Source organism: Orussus abietinus, unplaced genomic scaffold, assembly GCF_000612105.2.
Source record: "Orussus abietinus isolate OABI.00-Male unplaced genomic scaffold, Oabi_2.0 scaffold387, whole genome shotgun sequence".
Taxonomy (NCBI): Eukaryota; Metazoa; Arthropoda; class Insecta; order Hymenoptera; family Orussidae; genus Orussus; species Orussus abietinus.
Window position 1 is genome coordinate 25,318 of NW_019394530.1, and position 26,732 is coordinate 52,049.

The window sequence follows — 26,732 nt, forward strand, 5'->3', positions numbered from 1 at the left end:
GGCTCGTTAATAGTGCGCAATGTTCCGCCACTTTGTTAAATTCTGAGTCAAGTATGAAATTATTCATAATTTTGTAAAAGCGATTGGTTAGAAGTATGAAACGAAACGAAAACTTCAACGATCGAATACCGTAATCCATAATACGATACCGTGATTAATATCATCATGTTAACATTGGCTTAACAATCGACCGAAATAAACTTAACAGCGGTTCGCGTATTCGCGTAATGATTGGATTAATATCCATTAATATCTAAATAATAGTAAATTGTACCGAATAAATCTGGACTCTTATCCAGCGAATAATCGGTAAAATAGGAACTTTTCAGACTTTGTAATCGACCTTAAAAGTATATCACAGCCACACCCGGTATCAAACCAGGTGGCACCGGTAATCATTCCTAAAACCTTGAAAACTAAAACTAAGTAATAGGAAGTAAAAAAGAAAATATGAAATAACGCGTGAAAAATAGCACCGACGTGGCGCTGTTTAACTGTACAGATAATTAATAACAGCCATGTTATTACAACGCGTGGGAATGAAATTAAATTAAAGGATAATCGGCAGTTAATAAGTAAGTAATACCGGAGGAAATCCTGCCTTCGGTCGTCGAAATTCGATAAGCCATTAAACGCGGTCTCTTCTCTGGCTACTCGACATAAACGTTTTAAAAAAAATGGTTTACGGCGAATCCTGAAGACTAGATGTAGGATCAATATCCCCAGTATCGGTCAAATTGATAGCAGAGACCACCCTGCACAAAGTAGTATCCTCATACTTTGGTGGCGGCACTAGAAAAGACCCAATTGAAGGCTTCTCGAGGCAATCATGAGAGAACGCACCCTCACTGGTGGCGTCGTTACTGATAAGAGCACGTTCTAGCCTCATAAATTCTTTGGTATCATACGAGTACGACATGCAATCCGACAAGCCAATACTGCCTCGTTGCGATTCGCCATGACAGAAAGAGCTGACTTCTTGTTCGGCTCTTTGGGCTTCTTCGAGGTCTTCGTCCGAAGGATCACCCTGTGACGCTTTATTAGAATTTCTCCTCAGGTCGCAAGAAATCGTGCTTCCAGAGATATCCGCAAAATTGACGGTGGTGTCGAACTCAAGATCCGTTCTAACGTTCCGATTTTTCAGCTTCTTCTCCTGTAATTTCAAGTACACCAACGCGTCGTCTATGTTCGTCGAGATATCTGCATTGTAGGGCGTTTCCTCGAAAGGACTGCTGGAGCTACTCATGTCGCTAACATCGGATATGGTGTACGTGCTATTGAAGTTGCTATCTTCTTCGCTGTCCTCAGAGATCGTGGCTTTGTTGCTTGAGGAGCTGGTGTGGTGCAAAGACTGGAAGGCCGTTGCAGAGTCGCTCTCATCCTTGCAGGATAGATAATCTCCGGACTCCGGACTGGGAACGGATAACGAAGGCGAAGTGACATGATCATTAATTTTTGAAGACACCTGACCACAACTTTTCGACACGGTTTCTTCATCAGACTGCAATCCTAAGGCTATGTCGTTATTACTATTCGGCATCTTTCCGCTATCATTTCCCGCTGATGAACACAGGCGACCATTATCCCTTGGTGATGTGGAATCACCAATACTTCTTGGCGACGATGAATTATCATTTCTTCTTTGCGAAGTCCCAAGGTGATTGTCATGTGGCGAGGACGAATGACTTCTAGGGGAAGATACGCGAACATCGTGGCTTGGTGGGGTCCTATTATCGTTGGCCATTGAGGAGTCTTCTTGGGCCTCCGGAAACCAGTCGCTGAAAATATGTTCCAACTCGGAACGATAATTAGAACGATCGAAAGAGGTCTCGTACGTACCGTCATTCGATTCTAGTCTTTGCCTCTCCGGTCCGAAAGTAGATTCGGACTCCATCGCGATTTCCCCAGGCTCTTCGTAAATTGGAGGAAGATACCTTCTTGCCCAGTTCCCTTCGTCGGTTTCCACTTCGTAGCATCCCCGGCACTCGGGTATTTCATTTATATCATGGAATTTGAAGTACGAGCGCTCGTTCAAGTCCTCAACTGCATTAAGACGGTCTTGGTGCTCCAGAAATGGGTCGTGACGCGCGGTCTGATCGTCCCTCGTTCCCGAAGATTCGCCATTTATCATTTCACCGATATACTCGATGAGACAAAACCTGGCGAGAGGAAAATTCATTTGTTTCTCCTTGGTATCGTCGGACTTGGTGTCGTTGTCCGTAGAGTCCGAAGTAACTTCTCGCTCCGCCATATTGTCCGACCCTGAAGAACGTACTCCGTCAGATGATGGAGAATCGTCTTCGCAGCTGTCGTTCGATAGTTTGTCTTGGAGTATCAGCCGAAAAGTGGGATATCTTTCCTGATATTCCATTCTTTCGTAAGTCCCGAACTTCCTACAGTCGCCGTTTGGTGGAGACGCCGTCTCGATAGAATGGATATCCGAAAGCTCGCAACTATGTTTCCGTTCCAGATCGAGGAATCTTTCCGTCAGTAACTTGAGAGACGCGAAGTCTTCCTCCAATGAGGAAGAGAAACTCGAGGACTTGGATATTTGTTCTTGGGCCGAGGTAGTACAGTTCTTTGCGGACTTAAAACGAGCACAAAATGCTAGAATTGTTTCCCCTAATTTGTCATTGTCGGTCTCATTTGAATTCACTTCATCCGATACATTGTTTACATGGAATTCATCGGTGCCCCAGAAATTAGAATAATCTCCTTCACAAGAACCGTTGGGTTCATGTTCCGATGATTTAGGAACCGTTTCATTGGAACATTCATCTTCTCGATTTAACGAGACCTGTTCTGAGAACCCGGGCCGAGTTTCACAGATAACGTTATCGTGAACATCGGAAACTTCATAAGGAACGTCATTTTGAGGCTTATCATTAGAGCTAAGTTCTTCATCATTGTTCTCAGACGTGAGTAATGTTCCCTTTTCGAAAACCACTTCGCATTCATCATCTGATATACCCACTTCATTCTCTGAAGCGCAGTCCTGCTCTTCAGTCTCTTCATGAACTTCAGTTAGGCCATTACTTACCTTGGCTATCATTTCTTGTTCACTAAACTTGTTACATTCACGGGTTACCTTCGGTAAACATTCATCATCCTTTTTCTCGGATGATTCGATTTGATCTTCGGGTTCAAGATTATCCTTCAATTCAAGGGTTACCTTCAGTAAACATTCGTCATCCTTTTTCTTAGATGATTCGGTTTGATCTTCGGGTTCAAGATTATCCTCGTCGATAGACACTATATCCATACATTCGTTCGCACCAACATTTCCATCCTCATACATCTTCGCTTCTAATTTGCTCGTAATGTATTCCACTTCATCATGTTCTTCCACTGTCGTGCAGTTTTTCCCGTCTTCATTTTCCAACTCGGTTTCTTCTATGATACATTCTGTAAATTCAACCTCCGTCTCTACTACCTCCTCTTCTTCAGACGAATGAATTTCTACCTCTGGAACATGAGCCGAGGATTTTTCTTCAAGTGTTTCTCGTGTCAAGTTCTCTGACACCGACTTGTCCGATTTATCGCAACATTCTGTAGTAATCGAATGGGGGGACGTATTAGATTGATTTAAGAAGTTGTCATTATCGTGACATTCTTTTGGGACGTTGATGTCATTACCTTCATCGTTAGTGACAGCATCATGGGAATTCTCTTCGTTGTAATCACGTGAACAGCTAACGAGTTCATCGGATTCTTCAGGTTCAGGTTGACGATTACCATTATTGTCCTTGACATCTTCAATAAACTCATCATTTTCTTGGTCACGAGAATCCGACTGGATTGCCTCTTGAGCGTCACTCTCTTCTGAGTTCAATTCAGTACTGCAACTAATTTCCTTCAACTCGATGTTCGTCGTCTCTTTGACTCTCTTTAAGTTATGAGCGTCAAAGGAAGATCCTAAATTCCAAGCATCGCAGTCTACTCTGTCGATGATGTGATGAATGATCTCCTCGATGACGACGATATCGGATGGCTTTCCATTTCTAAAATCGCCTTCACTCATACTCGACTGGACGTTATCATTCCCCAATTTGGAGTACTCATTAAGATACCTCGACTCGTTGAAATCTTTCCTCGCGTTAGGAAAAAATGGTGTCGCAGGATTCGATTGTGGGAGGCCGTCTACGAGGCCATCTATTATATTCCTTGCCATTTCCAACGTTTTGATCGCTTCGCGAACAGCTTCGTACAGATCACCCTTGACGTTGGGAGGGAAATTCGAGAAATAAGCCACATTGTGGAACATCTCAGCTACTAAATTCGTTGTGGTGGTGTGAGCTTCGGCGTCATCGAGATCGGCTATAATCTGATTCACGGTATTCCTGATGTCCTGCTGGAACGATTCGTCATCGGTTTCCTTCAATTCGCGTACAATCGAAGTCGGTAATTCGAGTATATCGGACCCTTGATTGGAATTCTCAACATCATCGCCGGATTCACCTTCGGCCGAACTATCAGCGTTACTAGCTTGATTGAGGTTCAGACTGTCTGCAGAACTGTTGGATTTTTTACCACTTGCGAGGTCAAGCCAAATAAATTCCGAGACTTCGTCGTGTTCGCTTGGGTCGCCCTCACCCTGAAGATCTTCACACTCGAAAGATGTGTCTTTGCTGGAATGATGATCCACATCGGCTGATGGAGTCAGACTATAAATCCAACTCATGCTGGCGGAATCGAGATTGTACTTGAAGGAGATATCGGTATCCGGCAAAACGTCCAAGCACGTCCTGGATGACGTTAAATTTACGTTAATACTGTTTAACATTTCCGATATGCTGCCTTCGTCGTTGGAGGTGTCGTCGATATTGTCGACAGAGGTGGCAAGCCATTGTGTGACTTGATCATTGAGGCCTCCGTTGCTTTGACTCTCTTTATCGTCATCCGTTGTCCCCAATTTACCGTCTACGTTATTACCCGCGTATACTTGCGTTATTTCTTCAGTCGATTCCACATTTTGCGAGTAGTCTGATATTTCTCCCGTTTTATCTAAGTTCTGGGCATCGGTCCCAACGGAACTCCCAACAATGTTGCATTCGGGACTCTCCTCGTTCAAGACATCTTTCTCGGAACACGTATCTTTTTTAAGCTCCCCAGACATTTCATGGGTAGTAACTTCAACCCGATTATTTCCGATATGTTCCGTAAAATTCTCTAAATTTACTCCCAGTGATAAGTTCAGTTCGTTGTTGTGACTTTCCGAGCACTTGTTTATTCCGCTATTGGTTTCTTCATCACTGGCGTTACCTTCGATAGACTTTTTACTATCGGGATGAGAATCCACGTACAGATTACTCGCAGCCTCATTTAAGGTGCTGATTACGTTGTCAAGTTTACTTTTATAAACTCCAGGCGGAGATAAATTTTGGACATCATCCTGTGTCAAAGAGTTGCCATTTAAATCCGAGATATTTCCGTTTACGTCTTCAGATTCTGTCTCGCGAAGTTCATTCGATCCTCTCTGATTCACGTACGTTTTTTTTAAAGGACCCACCTTCTGAAGACTGTCGCCATCTTTAAGACGCGTTTTTACTTTACACGCGCCTTTGAAAGTGCCTTCTCTCGGGCTTTGAGGAATACAATTATAATTCAAACTCAAGTTCCTAGCACACCCAATCCTGTCATCTACGTGGAGACTTCTGTTATTTAAATCGTTCTTCCAGGACATTCGAGTACTCTCGTCACCCGAGAATTCTTCATCAACTCCCGCAAAGTTAGTCTCTACGATGTACGGTTCCCGAATAGGTCTCTTGCTCTTTCTTTCCAGGAAAGAGATACTTTTATTCCGTAAATCTTGATTAACCTGCGCCGGTTTCAAATCAATTTCCATTTCGTTTTCTTCGGCAGTGCTTATTTCCTGTTGACGACAGATTGAACAGTCAATGATGAACTTATCAGTCGATTTGCTTTCTAGAGGCGAACTGTGTCTGGCACTTTCAAAAATGGTTACTGCAGCCTTCACACCTTCCGACGAGACATGCACCTTATCGGCGACTTGCCTTCTCGGTAGCTGACCAACCACATAATGGACCTTAACTTCCCCTTTATCGCACTCGGTGCAAGTTACAATTCTGCTGGAACTCCTGTTCCTCACCTCACGGTATACACACATCAAATCATCAACAATTTTCGAGTTTCTCTGCCCTGCATGCAGAGTATCATCGCATTCACTCGTCATCGACGATCGAGAGCTCCTCTTACTAATTTCGAAGCTAGATTCCTTACACCCGACACAGATATCTCTAGTTTCAACATCCCTACAGCAATTCCTGCACTGACTCGCAGCGTCTCTCTTCGAATTCAAGAAATCATTCGAACGGGATATCGCATCAACATTTCCTGCGGTACAAACTTTGGCAAGTTCCTTACCCTCCACCTCAGCAGAACGATCAAGGAAATCAGCTCGTTTGGCGATCGTTCTCTTGGTAAATACAGATATTGGTTGCGGTACCGTGTTAGCTTCTACGATGGCAGCGCCATTAGCGTTTGTTGCGACTTTGGAACTAAATCGGTCCCCGACCGCAACGCCCCTCTTGGCCAGGGCGGCCATCTTAGAAACTAACAAGGAACTGGCCTCGCTAAGCGGTCGAGTCTCTTTCTCGGAAGGATTGTTGAACATATTGTAAAATTGGGCCCGAGGGGGCCGAAAAGTCGCAAATTCGTCGTAATCGCCTAAGAATGCACGTCTTAGGCGGTGCGTAATGGAAGATTTGGGTCTGGGTGGCACAGGGGGTGCAGCATCGTCGCCATGCTTCGCGCGTGCATTTTCCGGGAGCGTTTTTTCGTGCACGCGTGCAGCGGGTATTTCGGTCAGTAAAGGTTTCATGCGTTCTGCGATAGTGGTGCTTCTAGCGACCTCTAAGTGTAGACGATCGTAGTGCTCGGCCTGCCAACTGTAGTAGCTTCTGTCGTCGTTCTCGCTGCTACTGCCGCTCGACTGACAATCTGCAACCACATTTGTCCAGACACACCTCAAACACGCGACACGATTAAGCCATTTTGCAGTCTCGATTTGCATCGCCTTTAGCGTGGCTCGTTCCAGTCACGAGACAGCTCGCACCCACTTCACTATTCCTATGCAAACGCGATGACCGCTCGTTACACGCTTTAAACGATGGAAACGAGATTTCGTCGACGCGCTTTCGTTGGATCACTAAAATTCAGTTCCGGTAGACGATAACTTTTACTTACCGATAATTATCGACATACGTGCTCGCAATTATGAAAGTAGTCTATGTCAGAAACCTAAGAAAAAATTAATTTCATCCCATATTTTGGGTTATATCCGTTTAACCCTTTAACTACACGGAGTCGGCCGTGGGTCTGAACCGTTTGTACGGATAGCTCGACCGCGGAGTACTAATACTTTTTCATTCTTTCTCCACCGGAAGTCCGACTTTCAGGGCCTATTAAGCGTGGCCAAAGTTGCCTATTAGGTGCAATGTCAGGAAACTCCGTAGAGTTTCGCGCCAAGTACATTTAAAAGCATGCGCGAACGGCACCGAGTACTTAACGCCAAAATTGGATAAATATTTTTTTCTCAATTAAGAGAACTTATCATGGACTCATGTTTGGCATAATGAAGGTACGTTTCGTTTTGTAGAGCCTGTATTTTTTTCAAATTTTCTTTTCTCACTCTACCTCCTGAGGGAAGAGAGTCGTCCCTTCCGTTGTTGAGGTTAGTGGGTGGGGCATTTTTATTAACAAATGCCTTGTACAATTAAATGGTTTATAGTTATTTATGATGAATTTTTAAAAAGAAATGTTCATTTTTCGGTTTTACCATGATACCGGCAGGGCGCGCCAGCACTCGACAGGCTTTAAAAGTCGAACTTCCGGTTTGCAGGGAGGATAAAAAATAGTATACGTATCTCGGGAGTTGAGTAGGCGATTACGGACGAGGGTCTTTACCGTCACGAAAGAAGCGAGGGCGGCAACAGAGTGTTACTCCCTCGTTACGTAATGTACTATATATTCGAGTACGAGTACTTTCTTCCCTCGTTACGTAATGTACTATATATGAATACAATATTAATTTATCGCTTTGAATGCATGGTCAGGCGGGAGCTACTTTAGTGGCGCTTCGTAACTAAAGGGTTAAATAACAGTAATGTGAAGCTAGTTCAATATCATTAGAACAAAATTGGCCCACTTTCATAATTTCATTAATTATATTAAAATGACGATAATTTAAATAATAAAATTTCAATAACTCTAAAGTCATATATGACTCCTAATTAACGTGTTACAATAATCAATTAAATATTTCTGTAGCATATGAACGTAAATCAAACAGTTCATTTATTTGATTTAACCAATTAATCATTAATAACTTCTGGCTCAGACGTTAATTTCGAATGATTCAAGTTATATATTATTTACAATATTGTCATTTTTATATAATTAATTTAATAATGAACCGAGAATTAACCGAACGGTTAAATAAAATGAGAAATGAATGTCCTGGTAATGTTGCACATAGTAACCTTTGATTGTTTTAACTCAGTAATTGTCTGAGGGAACAATGGTCGGAATTTGGAATCGGAATTCTGTACATAAAAGGTGCCCAAAGACCAATAGAATACGTGTGAAGATAACGTGAAAGTACTGTGTGCTAATAAACGTTCAAGGTGAATATCACTTGACGTTCAATTTTAACGAGTAAACTGAAGTGTGGTTCGATATAACATATCGAGTGCAATATAGGTACGAGCTTTCGCGTGACACGACGGCGGTGAAAAGTGGTAAGCAAGCTTTTTAAAAGCAAGGGTCCCAGCTCGATAAGCTAGGGGATGATAAAAAGCCACGTATCGTAAGCATAGGAAGCATTCGGATAGTTAATGGGTGCAAAACCACATGCAACATTATATATACATCGTTCTAACGCTGAACGTTTCAACGAACAGCCCAACAAAAATCTGATTTTCATGGTTTTTTTTTTTTTTTTTTTTTATTTATTTTTCTATCCACACTTACCTCGTCTATTAAGGTCGTTTCGTGGCGCTTCGATGGCTTCACGGCGCATCTCGTTAAGGAACTCTGTGGTTGCATCCACTGTGTATAGAAAACAGGACAACGTGCACGTAACATGAGGTGTGAACAAGAAATAATAAAAAGTTGATAGAGACGACTTATATTTTTCATCAGAAGTAATTCTAATGAGTTAAGGTGCGATACTTCATTAATAAATAATTTTAGCTTTCTAATTTCTATTGACTCGACAATGGAAAATCGATGAAGGAAACTGTGTTCTAATATAATAGCCTTTAAATAAATCTTACAATGTTGTCATCGTTAAATTACTAAATAGAAGGGGGCAATTGTTGAACAGCATGTTAACAGTTGTTAAAAACATTGGTTCTAAACTGTACCACTTCTAAAAGCATGGATATTCTAAATAAACTACTTAAAAGTTCTACGTTCGTTTGAACATGTGTGTAGACGCGCTTTTGTGCGTGTTCTTTAGTTGGAATCATCATCACGTCACGACCTTCTATTTCAATCGTCTTCTTTATATTTATCAAAACTAAGATACTGATAAAATTAAGATGTTGAACATGCTACAAAGTACTATATACGAATTCTAGAATAACCCAACTGAAAAGTTATGAGAGAGACTTGAATATTGCTCACTATGTTGTTACATAGTTTTTACCGACAATTACGCATATTTATGACGTAAATAAATAATCCTAAAGTTCAGTAAAATAATAAAATCATAGACCCTTAAAATATGTAGACTTATGTACATGTTAAAATATATTATGATGTCAAATCCCATTTATACAAAACAAATTGTCATGCTTTCCAGGGCTGTTATTGAACACGTGAGTTCTTTTCCACATCTACCCCAAAACATTATTACTTTTGTTCACCGAACATGTTAGTTAATTACATAGATAAGAAATGTATATTCTGGGGTTATTATTGTGTGCGTACGACTTTGAGTTAAATTGAAAAATAAAACGTGCAGTATTTAGATCCCCGTAGTTTAGATAGAGAGATGGACATAAATGTCTTCACCGTCGGTATTTATTCAATACCGGATTGGATAAATCCAACTTTGGGTGCGTCTCCATCCTTGGATGAGTTAATTCGACATTAAATAAAACCCCGTGGTGAAGACGTACTCAAAGTCAGATTTATCCAATCCAGTATTGAATAAATACCGACGGTGGAGACTTGGAATATTATGAGAAGACATTCATGTCCGCCAGTATGGAGACTACAGATATTTAAAAATAGTGATTTAATTTACAAGAAATTTGATTTCGCACATGTATTCTACGTATCACTTATGCAATTTGCATAACTCTAGAAAATGATTAGTAAAAAAAGAGCGGTGTTATAGTCCCCGATGTGCATTTCTTAAAGTGGTCTTAAAAATCTATATTAATGAAAACTTCAAGGTTCGCAGAGGTTCATACTGTGTCTATCATAACACTGAACAATGCAATTTAGATGTTAGTTGGAATTAAAAGAAAATAAACTGCTGAAGTCCTACCGATGTAAATGTTACAATTTCCCTCGTTGTACAGATACTATTTTATATAAGAACAACAATAGAGAAATGACTACTACACAGTGCTTATAGAAGAATGATTGGATGAATAAAATAAAAGAGTTTAGTCACAAGGATGAACGACCGTATTAACGTGCTAAATGGAAGTGTATCTAAATTTAATGAATCGATCTAACTACAGAGACTGATCATCGTAACCTCACCTGATGGTGTATGACGAGCTATTGTTCTGTGTGTGTCTTGTACTTGAACCTTGGCATGTTGAACCAACGGAGTTTCCGACACCGTAGGAGACATCAGTGTTTCTGTACCACAAACAATTTACGTGCCCATGCAACGTGCATTAACGTACGACGTATCGTACAAAACATCCAGAAAGTCAACTATTTAGAAATAACGATACTAAATTCTCATGCGCGTCAATGTGTTTGTATTTATTCCGAAAGTATTAACTCCATGACAGTTTTAAACAAGAAGAACGCAGTGCGTCAATAAAATATTACAAAAATGTCTCCATTTAATATCAAATTATACTAGTTCTTAATAGATTTTTTGTTTTTCGTTTAAAAAGACGCACAGGTGCTCGTTCTGTTGGAAACTATCATTCCAGAAAATTCCATGCACAACTGATTATTAGAGAAATTAATGTCTACGATACAATGATTTTTTAAACCTGCAACGATGCCTGACCTTTTACCCCTCCTCTGTACGACTTTATAAATATTAGTTTTTAATTAAACAAATGACTCACCATCGCTTAGAACAACTTCTGGCTGACTTGGCGCAGGCACTTGTTTCGTTTCTATCCGCAATACCCTAGGTTCTGTAACATAATTATACAAACATTTAATTAAGATGTCAAAATGTTAACGAAAAAAAAAAGCAGGGGTTAGAGAAATACATCATTTCCGGGAAAAGTGATAGTACGCGTTGCCCAATTAGCGCTTGAAAGACTATTATCCTTTGTAAAGGATATTACATGCAAGTCTTTTTACGGATAACAAATACAATGGAAAAATTTATGTCTTTACTCGGTACATCAACCGGATGAAATCGAAAGTCCAAACATGTACTCACTCAGATATCGATTAACGTTTTGCAAACTGCGCGGCTACGTGTATAGTCAATATTCGACCATTATGAAATATATTGATTCCAATGATAAATATGAAAAAAAAAATTGAAGCCCTTACAAATACTATAAAAATGAATTATAAAAATTGTTTGGTACAAGCATGAAATTAATGTGAATGCAAAATATACGTAACGTTATTTATGGCAGCAGAATTGATACGAGTTAAAGGTAGAATAATTAATGATAGGTGTTAACTTACCGTCTCTGCTTTCTTCTTCCGTTTCGGAGGTAACGGAAACAGGTGATTGGACAGGACTCTTGGCAGTGCTGGATTCATGTGTCGCACGGCTAACGTTGAAGGAAGACAATGCTTCCGACTCCGACTGTGATTCGTCATCTAAGAAATTAAGTTATTAGTATTTTGACCACGTTAGGTCAGAGTACTAGATGTACAACGAAATTGCACAAATGAGCTTATTAAACGTGCGAGGCCTACATATGCTAAAATAATGTAGACTAATATGAGCTTCGCAGTAAAAGAAGCAGATCTTTACTTCTAAAATGCACAAGAAACTTTAACGAAGATAGAAACTCTACGATGCAAATAAATCGCGTAATCTTTACTCTAAGCCATTGAACTCTGTGGTGTACATTGCAGTGTACTTGTATTTTTGTAAGGTACATTTTATACACTTTTTTTTATCTTTATATTTTACCATTAACCGAGTTTAATACAATTACGTGGTGTTGCGTCTACAGGGTAAAGTGGTAATAGTGTTATTATTTGGAAAATAGAGTGTAACTCGTATTGAACGCCCTATAAGATGTATTGCTTACCATTCCAAATTCTTATGAAAAAAATTGTTGTTTTCCCTCATTTTCATGTATTAACACTTAATATTTAATGCTACTCTGGTTGTTTAAATATCACATGTAGTTCTACGTCTTTGGCTTCTTATGTTCGCAGACATTTCTAAAAATGCATAGTAATTATTCGATTGAAAACTTCAGTAAGTTATTGACGATAAATTTCACTTAGCGAAATAGAAAAATAATGACAACGTATAAAATGTTCGTTCAAAGTCCAGCAATCTCTAAACCACTTTCCCCTATCAGCTGATGTGAGTGTACGAAAATATAATAAACGCAGAAAGTCATTTAAAATTATTATTCCAAAAGGATAAACCTAAATATCTAACGTGTTAATTATTGTATAACTCCACAATCTCTTTGCCAGTCTTCTTAGTGATTAACAGTAAAATAAATAAGAAATTTGGGGAATAAAATGTTTCGCAAGAAACATTGTTTATTTCTTCCTTTCCGACAAGAATCTTATCCCTTTGGGAATGAATTAAAGTCTCGAAAACAAGTACAACCCTATGAACTTCGATAAGCTTCAATGAGAATTATCTTAAATTGAATTTGAAATGACACTCATGGTTGAAAAGGAATACATTAATTTGTGTATACAACTTACAGGGATCTCCTTTTTGTTTGCGTTCGACGTCTTTCTTGTATTGGTCGAGTTCTTGATCCGTGACAGCATCGAACGGATTTTTCGCATACGGAGTTTTGTAGACCATCGCATTATGTTGGAAACCTCTTTGTATGATACCTTTGCTGGCTGCTCCAACCAGGACAACCTGCTCTCCCGTCCCACTGATTGTAGCATCCTAAAAATATAATTAATATATAGATATTATTAATATCCCAAAGCACATTGTATACATTTTATTTATACATGTACAGAGAAGGTAACGCGAATTTCAAAATTGAATAGCAATGTCTTAATTAACAAATAAAAGCGATTGTACTGGCCGTAGAAATACTAATTATAAACGTTAACTTGACTTCATGGAGTCAAGTAGCATTTTCATTTCACCAATGGTTTGTATTATAATTTTTAGCTGTTTTACAACTCTTATCTTTTTTAAATTGAGGTGCTCTACTTTCTCTAGTACTATCTCTATTGCTATCGCCGATTACACTCAAAACGGTATAAAAATGAGAAGAATAAACGCGCAAAGAAAGAACTATCTTTACAAAGGTTCCATGGCCAGCACTTCGTTATTAAAGTTAGTAAAAAAAAGTATAAACATGCATCGATAGTGCAGTTTATTTTGAATCTCTATCTTTAAAAACTTCTTGCATCGTTCCAGCCTTACGTTATCATATTGTAAATATTCATTACAATACAAATTTTCATTCTATCTGCAATTTTGATGATTTGTATAATATTCCCAGTCATAATTAAATTAAGAGGTACTTATTTTACCTGCATCTTTTTGGCTTCTTCCCATGTAACGCCTTCCAAAATATGAGACTGTGGCCCAGCAGATATTTTATCTGCTCTGCGATAGTCTTTGATCTATAAAGAGAAAGTGAAGGTAAAATCGATAGGTATATAAATCCCGCGAAGGAGCATCGGCAAAATTTCCTATTGCAGCATACATCTGTTAAGATGTATACATTTGTTTATGCTCCTCGGGAAAAAAAGGAAAATGAAGGCTAAGCCGTATGACAAGTCACATGATTTCTCATTTCTGCTTTCCGTATCTTCAGACGAGCTTTTCTAGATATCTACGCACGTTAGAGAAAAGTGAGAAATGATCTTTCTTTACTGGATTCAGAATTTCATGTTTAACCCTTTGAGCGCTATGGACCCATAAATGCATCCGACATTTGGTTCACTATTGCTTGGACGCACTGATGAAATTCGCCCTTATGCCAAAAGGGCTTAGCGCTCGAAGAGTTAAGAATCAGAACATTTGATGAATTGCTTTGTCCTCTAATGCATTTTGTTTTTCTTATGAAACTAAACATCATGAAATAAATACGTTATTATATATATATATTTGATAATTAAACCAAGACATGAAAAAGTACAGTGAAGTAAAATACTTACCTGCTGCTGGATCTGTTTGAACTCCTTCGGATTGGTATTCTTCGGTACGAACTGAAGAGCACTCTCGATCCTCACTGGAGTACTGCTATGAGTCGGCGATCCATCCGACACCCACTGCACACAAAACCAGAGCATTAGACGACCCTCTTGAGATCAATTCGGTAGCTTTAACCGAGTAAAAAGTTTCTCTAAGGCCGTAAAAAAAAAAGACTCTCGCATATAATGTGTGCCTGCTTCCGTTTTTCTACAGTTTGAATATCGAAAAATGTCAAGAAATGCAAATTTGCACCAACTCGTCTAGATCTTCCGTATATCTCTTAATTGGTACAAGTCTTCTTGAAAATTGAATCGAAAACCCGAAGTTTGAAACTGAGAGATCATTTTGTTCAGAAGGACATGCCGGTAAAACTGACTACCTAACGAATTTAATCACGAAATAATGTATTCAAAATGATTATATCTGGACGTAATTCAAACTCTAAATTGTGTATCTTTAAGATCGACACATTCGTTTACTAATTTTAGATTCTCTTTCTCTCGCTAACTTTATTATTAAACATTTTGAAAACGACTATTTCTTTCTTGTTTCGTGAAAGGGCTTCGATTCGATTTTCCTTCAGGAGTAAACAAATGAGAAACTCGAGAATTTAAAAGGACACTTTACGTAAGAGTTATTGAACGAAAAATGTTATTATTTTCCAAGCCAACGATTCAATAAATGATATTAAAAGGCAAAATTAGGAAGAGAACAAATTTGCATATATTTCGATATCTGGTTAAGAAAAACACCTTTGAACAGTTTCGACTTCTCGAAGGAGAAGCCGATACTCAAAGGGTCGACTTTAACATCTGGTTTTGTAAATGCAGTGGATGCACATTGAGGATTATCGAGAGCTTAATAGAAATACCATCAGGCACACATAAAGAGTCGTGTAATGAGTCTTCTAATTATTATGTCGTACTGAAGGTATCACAGTTCCGCAACCATCGATACGAAAATCGAGCTACAATTGATTTGACACTGAACTTCAATTGACACCAATCAATATCTCCACATAGTATACATCTAAAACAAACAAAAATATTTATGGAACATTTTCGTACTTATCAACAGCATATCAATTACAGCTCGATTTTTTATATTGACAATATTTTCCCTGTACTATAGACCATATTAGTCGATGTATAATTAGTAAATGAAGTTGGTAAAATGAACCACCTGGATCTACAAACACGCAAAGTTGTTGCAATAGAAAGAAAATCTACGGATGTTTATACATATATGTTAGAAAGATCTGTCGTGATATTTTATAATTTATTTGTGGCCAAAAGTGTCCCGCCTCTAACAGTTATAAACCTAAACGAATTAAGATTTTAATAGTATTGAATTTCAATTTGATAAATCATCAGTTATACATAAACCGTTGCAATCTTAAAGTAGATGGAGGCCAAAATTGAATTTTAACTCAAAAATTCACAATTTTATCTTATAAATACAATACTTATACACGGATTGAGACAGTCTTCCCATGCAGAAATGCATTACGATATAAGAAAGTAATTCTCTCATAGAATCCAGACAATTCATATTACCAACTTTAAACGGCTAAATGTCGTACGATTTTTATACTGTAAAAATCGTTACGCTATAATCATATTATTACGCATATTTTATTTATATAAGTATCGAAAGATAGGAACCCGCGTTTTGCAGATCAAGCGAGAAGCAATTTTATGAAAATGATACATTCAGATGTTAGAATGCTTTTCAGAATAAAAAAAATCCACAGCAATGCCATGATTTTGTTATAAAATGATTCTTTGACTATTCAGTTTGATGCGTTTTCAAGCCAAACATGAAAAATTAAAGATGCAGCTGCCCGAAACTGAGAGCGCCATTTTGAATTTCTTAGAATGAGTTTTAGCGAAAGATGCGGTACAGATCCATGCCATGAAAACGGAACCAATGTTTATGATTAATTCAAAGCACATGCTTAAATTTCCGCAGTATTATCATTAATCAAATTAAACCGTTTACATATTTTCTCTTTTAAACCCTCAAAGTTTTGAATGATATTAACACCAGATTAATAAATGTAATAAAGTACGTTTCGTTTGAGAACATTATCTCCTATATGTAAATCTTCAATGCTGATTGCCAAAGTTCACCACGATGGACCGGAGCACATATATGAACCAAAATAAAAGAAAAATAATTAAATAGAAGAGCTAATATGTTTTAATAGTACCGAATATATAATACGCGGAATCGAAATTATTAATATTTGAAATGAGATTAAAATTGAATGCCTTCGTAATAAGATAGGAGAAACCTTTTCTTGTTCAAAACACATTACTTCATATATATAATAGCATATTGATGTACACGAGAATGTACTGAACAGATTTGTTTTAGAATGCAGCGAAAAATTAATCGTTCAGCGGCTTGTTAGTTTTGTGACTTCTGAAAGAAGCAGTTGCTCGTGACAACAGGTTTTTTTCAAGAAAAGGATTTTGTCTTATATGGCTTAATATCCTGCAGAAAATATACGACATGAACACGTGGACACTGAAAGTTACAGAAAGAAACAAGAATGTCTGGAAATTAGTAGATGATGCCCACAGTCGATTCAGCCCAATGCCTACTGAGATGAACGTAGCACCTAATTCGGGAAATAGGTGAACTTATAACTAATTAGAAAAGTAAAGATAAAGATGACTTAGTCCGACATATTAATCCAAGTAAATGTGGATTCCATTTACCTCCTCTGCACTTTGATCCACCCACTATAATGAAAAACAAGCCAAAAAAACGGCGGGATTAGAAAAGGATCAGTGTACATGCTCCTAAGTTAATCGCTACGAAGAATAAAAAATTACACTCAAATGGAAATAGATTTAAAAATCCTTAAAGAAAATATATGCATCTGTTTTGGGGTAAACAAATGAGGTACTTCCTTTCTTCAAAGGTACTGCACTGAGGACATGAAGTACTCAATAAGGCACAAAAGAATTGGAGGTACCTCATTTTTTTTCTTTTTCTACTAAGTTTAGGGGTATATTAAATATTAATTTCCCTGAACATTCCATTACTGAAACATCTTTTACAAGCTCATTACACTCTTGAAAAGGATAGTAAACGGCAGCAAGAGTATTGAGACATCGTATACTTGTAGTAAACAGTTTATGACGGCATAAAAACGCATCCTTTACTGTCTATTTTTTAATCGTGGAGTAATTTTCTAATCTTGCTTGTTAGTTTTCGTCGTGTCCTATATGCGTAACATAATCATGTTTATAATGCTTCATAGTATTAACTATTGTCATTGGTTATTGACCAGCCCCATTGTGTTTATTCAAATACCTTCAGTTGCTTCTCATTGTGCCTTCGAGCAATCAAATTAACCAATAGAATTTATCAAATAAATATTACTATTCGTTTTACTGGAATCCTATAGGTTTCAATTGTTTGGATTTAACATTTCTTAATTTTAAAAACTCAACTTGCAAGAAGAGAATAATTTAATGAGCTAGTTTCACTACCTGGAATTCGAAAAACCTATCTTATAAATTTGCTTGGACATATTTAGCAATGTGAACCAGTTCAAACGTTTTTTTCTGTTGAACAGCTCTATTTTTCTAGCGGACATCCCTAACGTGTTTAACATCTCACTCACATACACAACATGCCTTATAAAATTAATTAAAATTACTAAAGTACAAACGAAGCGCCACTTTTTTCCATGGGAATGGTACTATACGTAGTTAATAATCGTATGTATTTATCCCAAAAGGCACACGTGCAATATTTTAATTTATTCTTTAATCAACTGGCCGACTAATCGATTTGTTAATAAAACAATTAACAATTTTCTATCAATTTTCAATCCGGAAATTATTCACAACACTGTAAGGGAAGCTAAGAATTAAATGTTTCCAAGTCGAGAACTATGTTAAACCCGACGTTTGTTAAAAAAAAAATTGATATTATCGTTATTAAAGGGAGGAACATAAGCGCCGCTTGGTTTGTATATATATTTCGTGGTCTGAAACTTTAAGGAGAGACGTTGGTGAAACTAATATTGAAATTAGTAAAAGTGGTGAAAACAAAAACATTGAATGAAGAAACCCTCCATCCTAAATTTCCTACTAATATATTTTATGCAAGGAACTTTGCTATGTTAGGTAAAATTCCTTATTCGTCATTTTCAGTATACTTCATAATTTCCATTTATGTATATAAAACTTGAATAAATGTGTATAAGATCGTGGGCTTCCTAATACGGAGGACAAAAATGTTCATTACCGTATCAGAAACATTTCAGCAACGTATCTCTTAAAAAAAACGACCGTATGTAAAAATCATCTAATCGAATAATTCATCAGCAATTGTATCTTTATTTGGAACATCAATAAGCTACACAGAGAAACAATAATTGATGCCTTAACACTTAAAACTGGGAGATGATCGGTTTAGTACGGATTATTCCGCGTGGCGTCGCGAACAATCGATCACTCAATCAATTGACATTAATTGATCTCGAGAAGTTTCGGTAAACGGACAAATTGATCGTCGCGACTAGTTGATTGGACATGCTACTTTATTTATTATTTCTTATATCTTATATTTCCTTCACTACACGTGATCTCAATCCTGATCGATCAATCGATCGATAGTAATGTTATATTATCTACCGTAGTCGGAACAGTCGATAGAACTGGTAAAAAATAAAGTAAAATTTGGGCAAGAAGTAGCTTTTTAATAGACAAACGGTTCATAAATTTAAATGCATCCTTCTTTCATGTACATTATCATTTTTAGATACTGCTTTTCTAAGAAACAATACAGCCAGAGCAGAGCACAGAAAATATGAAAATTATTTTCTTTTGATTTGCTAAATTATTCAGTTTGGCAATTTTAACGCATTCAAAGTACTGGAAATTATGAGAATATGGATGCACAGAAAATTTGAGACTAATTATACTTCTTCAAGTCTTTTTTTTTTTTTTTTTTCATTTCAAAACACCGACACATCCCCCCTCCGGTAACTTTATAAATCCATTTCAGGTGAAATTTCGATTACAAAATGCAGTAAGTAAGGCGCATATTATAGTCTTGCCACTCAACTACTCATAGAGCTCAACATTTACTTTTATAATTAAATTGAGGAGCAACGTAATAGTCAATTAACTCAGCAAGTACAAGGTTAATCACTTAACCCTATTTTTTTTTTCTTCTTAGAGTAATATATGATGTTTGTGCAATAAGAATAAAAAGTTTCCCATTGTACTATAGAAAATTGATTTTCCTTTTAGAAGTAGTAAATAGAATAAGTATCATTTCAAAGAATGGTGTGAAGGGATTCCTGTTAAGAAAAAACCCTGATTAGCATTTGACTGGACGCATATCAGAATTTCTTTTTAGTAGGAAGATCAGTGTAATGGGTATTGATTTGGTACTTTGTAAAGAGACGATGTGAGTGAGTTGCTAGCTATGATTAATAAATGGCACATTTACCATTGGCTACGATAAAACTTGTTTCCTAACAGTTAACACGCGATATATGTCTAATTGACTAAACGGATACCAATCGCTCGAATTCGCGAACGGATTAAATACGACTTTGTTCTTGTATTATTTTCACAGATTGCACTGATAAAGCCGATACTCGTTTGTAACAGGATGAGAGAAAAACGAAGGTTCAGGTTGTCATTAAATCGACAAATGTTCGGAGAATAAAATATCAATCGAAAAATATTCAAGAAGCGTCACGAGGTACTGATAACAGACCATATTAGGCTATTTCTGGTAGTTATGTTATTTACCTTCCTCAACAAAATATTATATAACAATTATTTCAACAAGGTACTTTCATCGGATACTTATTTAATTCAGATACCGTTTCGATTATGGCATACTTCTCTGTAATTTAATGTTTACTCTAGATTTACGTGTGATAAATGTATTAAGTGATGTAAAAGTTGAGTATTAACCGTAATATTTCATATCCTTAGACAGTGATGTCCCATGCGTAATAACGAGTGGCGTAATAAGTAAGTATACCAATAAAGCAATTTGTCATAAAAGAAGAAAACATTTGTCATAAGAGATCAATGAGATTAAATAAATCCATGATGTATATAACATGAGATTCTGTCCGATAAATGTACGGTTAAAATGGAATTTGTTAAGAGACACAAATACTGTTTCTTGAAGATAAGATTCTACCGACATGGTTCATGGAATGTAATGTGATTTCGCAAACTGAATGAATTATTAAAAACTTCAAAAGCCCCAATTTCTTTAACTTTGTAAGAACGACTATAAGCAAAAAAAAAAGTAGATTCCGTTTACACATCATGTACGATGTATCACGAATCAGTTACAGGTAATTAACAGTTTATACTGACTACTTGTCAGCTCATTATACATATAGTTGCACAGTGTAACCTAATTATAGGAAGCAATTAAAGACACCTCGCTTATCTATCATCCCACATGTAATTGCACATCTGTTCAAAGAGCAGCAAATCACAAATTTCTTTTGTGGCATAGAGTATTTGGGATGCTACAATATGAAGTTGGAATGCTAACTGGAATGTGCATGAGACCGTACAACTACAAAGGAGTAGACTGAATTGTACATAAAAGGCTAGAAAAACCTGTAAATGTAATAAGCTCTAATTATATACGGTAACGACTAATATTTCGAAGGAAATGAACAAGTAAATTTAAAGTAAAATGCTGCCTATAAATCATTTTTTTTTTCTCTCTAATTTGGCGCCTTATATGGCGTTCGATTTTAGCGCGAACTTCATCTAAGCACGTTTATCTGTTACATTAATATCATATTTATACACTCGTTGCAAGCACACATAATAGCTTTAGTCACTTTGCGCATTAAAATCGTTAGTAAAAACACATAGATATCTCAATAGATTATTATATCAGAGTGTAACGTATGGGAACATTTAATTACGCGTCTGTCAGATCATCAGAATATTTTTTCATGGTATTAACTGACCTGTTATAATAACACTTTCTTATCGAAAGTGATATACTGCCCTAACCAACATTCATTTTACGAACACAGCATTGCAACAATGATTACGTACCCGGTCTTTCAACAAGTGAAGTCATACGAGCATATTTTAAAGGATACTCGATGGTAATCACTATACACTATGCTATGAAATAACAAAATATGTCCAGAGGGATTAGGCAGTTATCTTATCTAGATCAGGCTTTAAACTCTTTCAAGCAAAAACCAATATTACTGTAACTACATCCATTGAAGTTTCACAGAGAGCGTCCACGGTTAAAAGTATCGAAGTCTTCTAGTAAAAGGTTTGAACGATTCGATATAATGTATTTCATTCGTATGACTTCAGTGTCGATTATTACCCAGTTTCGTAAATATGAAACTTAACAGCTCGGATAGTAACGTCGTTACTAATTTCGATTAGCTAATCTCAGGAATGGGTACGACGTATCTCACTCTGCGGACTCCTAGATTCTACGCCTGAGGATCTAGTACTTAAAATTCAATGTCCTACTCTTGTTTATTCTCAAAAGTAATGACTTCTACCTTGGTGATCTTCTTGGGATCAGGAGTTCCGGTTTCCAGGATTTCGACCTTTTGGTAGACATTCGGCGAGTTCAACCAACGCGATCTGTCGGTACCCTTGCGACCACCTTTCCAAAGTCTGCAAAAAAAAAACAAAAACCAAGAAAGATTAATTATTTTTCAGTCATTTGAATCTCTTCTAAAAGATAAGATCCTGGTTGACGAAATAAAACACCTTAATAGAATAGCAAAATTTAACATGTAGAAATAGTGACAAATCTCGGATCTAAGTTTATTAACTAGCAATTATATTATAACATTGTCTGGGTTAAAGACTGGAATAGAAATAAAAACATCCATTAAACGATCCTAACTTCATAAATGCAGTTATTATGAATTAGCAATGGTCACTTGAAACTAATCATACAGACTGAAAAAATTGACTACTTTGTGCCAATCTCGTTTCTAAAATAAATTTATCATAAGGAAGTAAACGTGAAATAATCTGACGTTACAGGAAAACGTTCATTATTTTTTTAACATGTGGGAAGGTATGTACCTAAATTTGTATAACTTGTCAGATAGATCACGCCAAGTTGTGCGATTATTTAAAAAATTAAATAAAACGGAATAGCATAAATTTAGATAACATTACCCTTGCTTATAAAGTTCTTCTTCTTCCAATAAATATCCCAAAGACGATACCGCTGGTGGTACCTCAACATCATTACGAGGTCGTGGTGGTTCACTCTTAACCAATGGATGTCTGTATATGTAACCCGTACGGAAACCCTAAAAAATGTAAAATAACGTTATTATTATACATATACATGCAATCGTATTCAAAAGTATTAAATTAAATTTCTCAATCAAATTCGTTTGCTACTACTATTAATAAGAATAACAGTTATCAGTAAAACTCCAAATAGATTTTGAACAATCCAAAACTAGATCAATTAACTTTTGCACTTCGCCGAAAAAGTCGTATTTCTAAAGACGCGATTCCTTCGTTAGTTAAAAATAGAAACAGCGTCGTATACTTAAGAATTACTTTTTCGCTTTAAAACCGAACGGTAAGAGGTTTCAATTAGAAAAATCCTAATTGCCAATCACGTTATTTTCTGAGATGCGAACATGTGAACCGTAAGTAATCTTCTTAAGTAAAAAAAACTGAAGCATCCTAATTTTTACTGCAAACGCAAAATTAAGACCTACTTGGGTCTCATGCCCTGTACGAATGTATTAGGTCGAGGAATAAGTTCCCACCGTTTTAATTACGTTAAGTTACGTTAAAAACGGTGAGAATTTATTCCTCAATCTAATGCATTTTAAATACAAAACTTCTTTAATTCCGTCTATAACCTACTATGGTGTATCTATAGATCAATTCCACTTATGTTGCTCCACGAAGAAAAAATCTTTCGCTATTTGAATATTGTGATAGAACGAAAAATGAATTATTTAAAATATAATTTGATAGCAAACATCAAGCGGAGAACAAGCATGTCATGAACATGGAATTTAATTTAACCCGGTAATCGTTGCATAAAGTTTGCAAGGTGACATACCGCGTTATCGAGCATTCGCATAAGTGCCTCAAATTCGGCACCGCCGATTCGCCAGCGTTTCTCCAGTTTCTCAGCCAAAGGCGATGGTTCGGCAATCGAGCTGTGATAAGGAATCTGCGGCTTTCTCGACGCTTCGAATATTGCCTTTTTGGACTCCTCGGAGATGAGGTTCAAGTTTTCCAAGCCGACAGGCATCAATTTGAGCTGTGTTTCGCAGGCTATCATGGTATTGTACACGTTATAAAAGGCCTCCTCAACCGTTTCTCCACAACAGATGGCGCCGCGATTCGTCAGGAACATGACTTTGTTTATCGGTCCTAGATTCCTTGAGATTTTCTCTCGCTCTTCGGGTTCGAAAGATCCACCGATGTACTGATGAGTGCTTACTTCGCCTATTACTATGCTCTCTTGTCCCAGCGGAAGCAGGCCGCATTTTAGAGAAGAAACCTAGAAAAAAAATCGTCTCTTATAGAAACTGTCAATATTGCAGACTCGATATCAAGTAATTTAATAATAATGGACACGACTGTATAAATAAATAAAACCGTATCTATTACATTAATCCGAAGCGTTTGATACGTCTTTCGCGCAATTTTCTTTCAACTTTATCATTGATACTTACCCGTCATTATCTAAATGTAATAGTTTCGAACATTAGTAGCTACTTCTGTCTACTGATATCGGGAACAAAGTGCAATAACATTAAAACACGTTTTTCCCATTGAAATTCTTAAATACGGATATAAAAAATAAATGTAAATAATCTGGATTCGAACCACTGACCACTTTAATATATGTTAAACGGCGTTAACTGAACGTAAAAAGCATTTTAAAATAGAAAGTTTCAAATCAGATTATCCTCCGAGTGGATTCCAAATTACAGAAAATTTAAAGCGAGAAACAGCTTTTCGTCCAAGCCTACGTCGGTATGTTTAGATTTTTAATTAGCTTTCAGTTAGAAACTGAGGGCAAAAATTTCAAGTCTTACGGCTATCACGGACGGAGTGGTAAGATGAACGATGCACTTAATGTCAGGTCTGGCAGCATGTATAGTAGAGTGAAGTTGAAAGCCTGTGACGTGGACCCCGAAATTCGTCGTGCCCTGTTCGACGATGGCACCTTGCATGTCGACCTTGACCAAACTCGAGGCCGTCACCTCGTGGTAAAGCAATCCGTAAGGATTCACCAGGAAGTGTTCCTGGTCCTGGTTCAGTCGCGCCGTAATCTGGCCCCCTACACCTTGAGTCCATCCGTACAAATCGAGCAATCTAAATATCGCAGCGAGTTTACATCGAAGGAGCTTTTCGCCCTTGGCGTAACCCATGCTTTCGACTCCACGAATATCGTTGATCGGCAGCACGCAGTTTGGATCTGAAACGGCAAAAACGTCTCGTTAAAAAAGGAATTACTACAAAAATGAACATCAAATCTTCACCGACAAAACATTATCCTCGAAATGGAAGAATATCAATTAACGAGAATTAAAAAGAATATGATCGCTTGGTCGTTAAAAAAGGAATTACTACAAAAATTAACATCAAATCTTCACCTACGAAACATTACCCCCAAAATAGAAGAATATCAATTAACGATAATTAAAAAGAATTTGGTCGTTTGGTCATTAAACAAGGAATTACTTCAAATATGAACATCAAATCTTTACCGACAAAACATTATCCTCGAAATGGAAGAATATTAATTAACGAGAATTAAAAAAAAATATATGATCTTTAGGTCGTATTTCACTTTGTCCGTCAACAGACGTAATTAAGGCGACTGCACGTATAACGATAAATCCGTATAAACCGATCTATAAACATTCAATTGCGCAGGTGAATCGCTACGATTTATCATTACGCGTAATTGTATCTGTATTGGGAAATAATGTAAACAATTTTGCTTTCCTGTATAGTTAACCCATTCAAAACCGAAACACTTTCCTGTACATAAATCGATCTCGTGCTTATTATGCACATCCATTGGCGTCAAATGGGTTAAACGGTTACATGTAATTATAGCTTCTATTATAAGTTATTCCAGAGTTCGCGTATTGGTTATTCATTGTCAGGGTAATGTATTAACCCCTGGCGTTGACATTGAACCAGTGACCGCTCGAGACGTATGCGTCGATTTAATTTAACGCTTGAGAGGGCAAACGTATATTCTTTTCAATGTTTTCGGGTTCAATGAATTTTCATTGATTGAAACAAGGGTATTATCGGTAATAACAGGCATTACCTAGGTACAATTATCGAATATCATTGATCGTCCGACCCGAAACGGCAGAACATTTGGAAGATCTAACTTTAGAACAAGGGATTACGTATAATGTTAATGGAGATCACATAATTGCAAAAAGGTAATATGTAAATAATGTGCTCAAAAATGATGCAAAGATTAGATGAAGAAAAATAATTGAGGTTCAGTTATTAGAGTTAAAAGAAAATCGTTCAGATTTAAGTTTTCTTTCGACATGAAGTGAATTCAAAAAGGTTTCGTATATTCATCACGTTTTAAAATAAGTATTGATGAAGGTAGGAAGATAGAATACAGAATGTCACGAAAATGAAGAAAGCATCAGCTGGTCGGAGTACTTTTCAGCAAACTGTGAATTTAATTAATCAGCCTAATGTAATAGATTATTTTCTTTTGCTTTAGTTATGTTACATTAACTTACTTTTGAACATATTCGCATGAAACCGTGCTCCTTGGGCACCCATCATGTCTGAGATCTGTTGCAAAAGACCAGAGGGACCAGCGCCATCTTTCATTTGTGTTTCGATGATGCGTTCCAGCTCTTCCCTGAAGAGCCTCGAGTTCATCATCATTTCTACCCTCTTCCTCCTTTCCATTTCTCTCATGTCCTGTAGAAAATGACATACATATTAACTCTTTCGCTACTAACGGTGTCTATAGTCACCCAACGCCTAACGCTCGCTATATACTGACAACCTGAAAACCTTCCGTAAAAGTACCCGAAACATTTTTAAAAAGTACTCGATTTTCGGGTACCCCTTAAAACGCTTCGGGTACTTTTACTAAAGGTTTTCAGGTACTTTTTAGAGGGTTTCAGGTACCT

The 26,732-nt window shown here is 37.1% G+C and overlaps 1 protein-coding gene across 7 annotated transcripts in view; it reads right to left on the minus strand.

Annotated features, from left to right (window-relative positions):
- The window catches only part of LOC105702682 (protein hu-li tai shao), a 44,743-nt gene that overhangs the window by 11,392 nt on the left and 6,619 nt on the right, over positions 1 to 26,732 (minus strand). For 2 of the 7 annotated variants that reach the window (XM_012430414.2, XM_023432636.1), the window contains 13 exons: positions 26,331 to 26,517; positions 24,642 to 25,024; positions 23,654 to 24,100; positions 22,741 to 22,877; positions 22,107 to 22,224; positions 17,281 to 17,304; positions 14,518 to 14,631; positions 13,888 to 13,980; positions 13,090 to 13,285; positions 11,872 to 12,009; positions 11,289 to 11,360; positions 10,741 to 10,842; positions 8,992 to 9,069 (listed from right to left, as the gene is read on the minus strand). In XM_012430414.2, coding sequence (XP_012285837.1) covers positions 8,992 to 9,069; positions 10,741 to 10,842; positions 11,289 to 11,360; positions 11,872 to 12,009; positions 13,090 to 13,285; positions 13,888 to 13,980; positions 14,518 to 14,631; positions 17,281 to 17,304; positions 22,107 to 22,224; positions 22,741 to 22,877; positions 23,654 to 24,100; positions 24,642 to 25,024; positions 26,331 to 26,517 — 2,089 coding nt within the window. The remainder of the gene's footprint in view (positions 1 to 8,991; positions 9,070 to 10,740; positions 10,843 to 11,288; positions 11,361 to 11,871; positions 12,010 to 13,089; positions 13,286 to 13,887; positions 13,981 to 14,517; positions 14,632 to 17,280; positions 17,305 to 22,106; positions 22,225 to 22,740; positions 22,878 to 23,653; positions 24,101 to 24,641; positions 25,025 to 26,330; positions 26,518 to 26,732) is intronic. The other 5 variants (XM_023432640.1, XM_023432639.1, XM_023432637.1 and 2 more) reach the window with 4 other exon arrangements.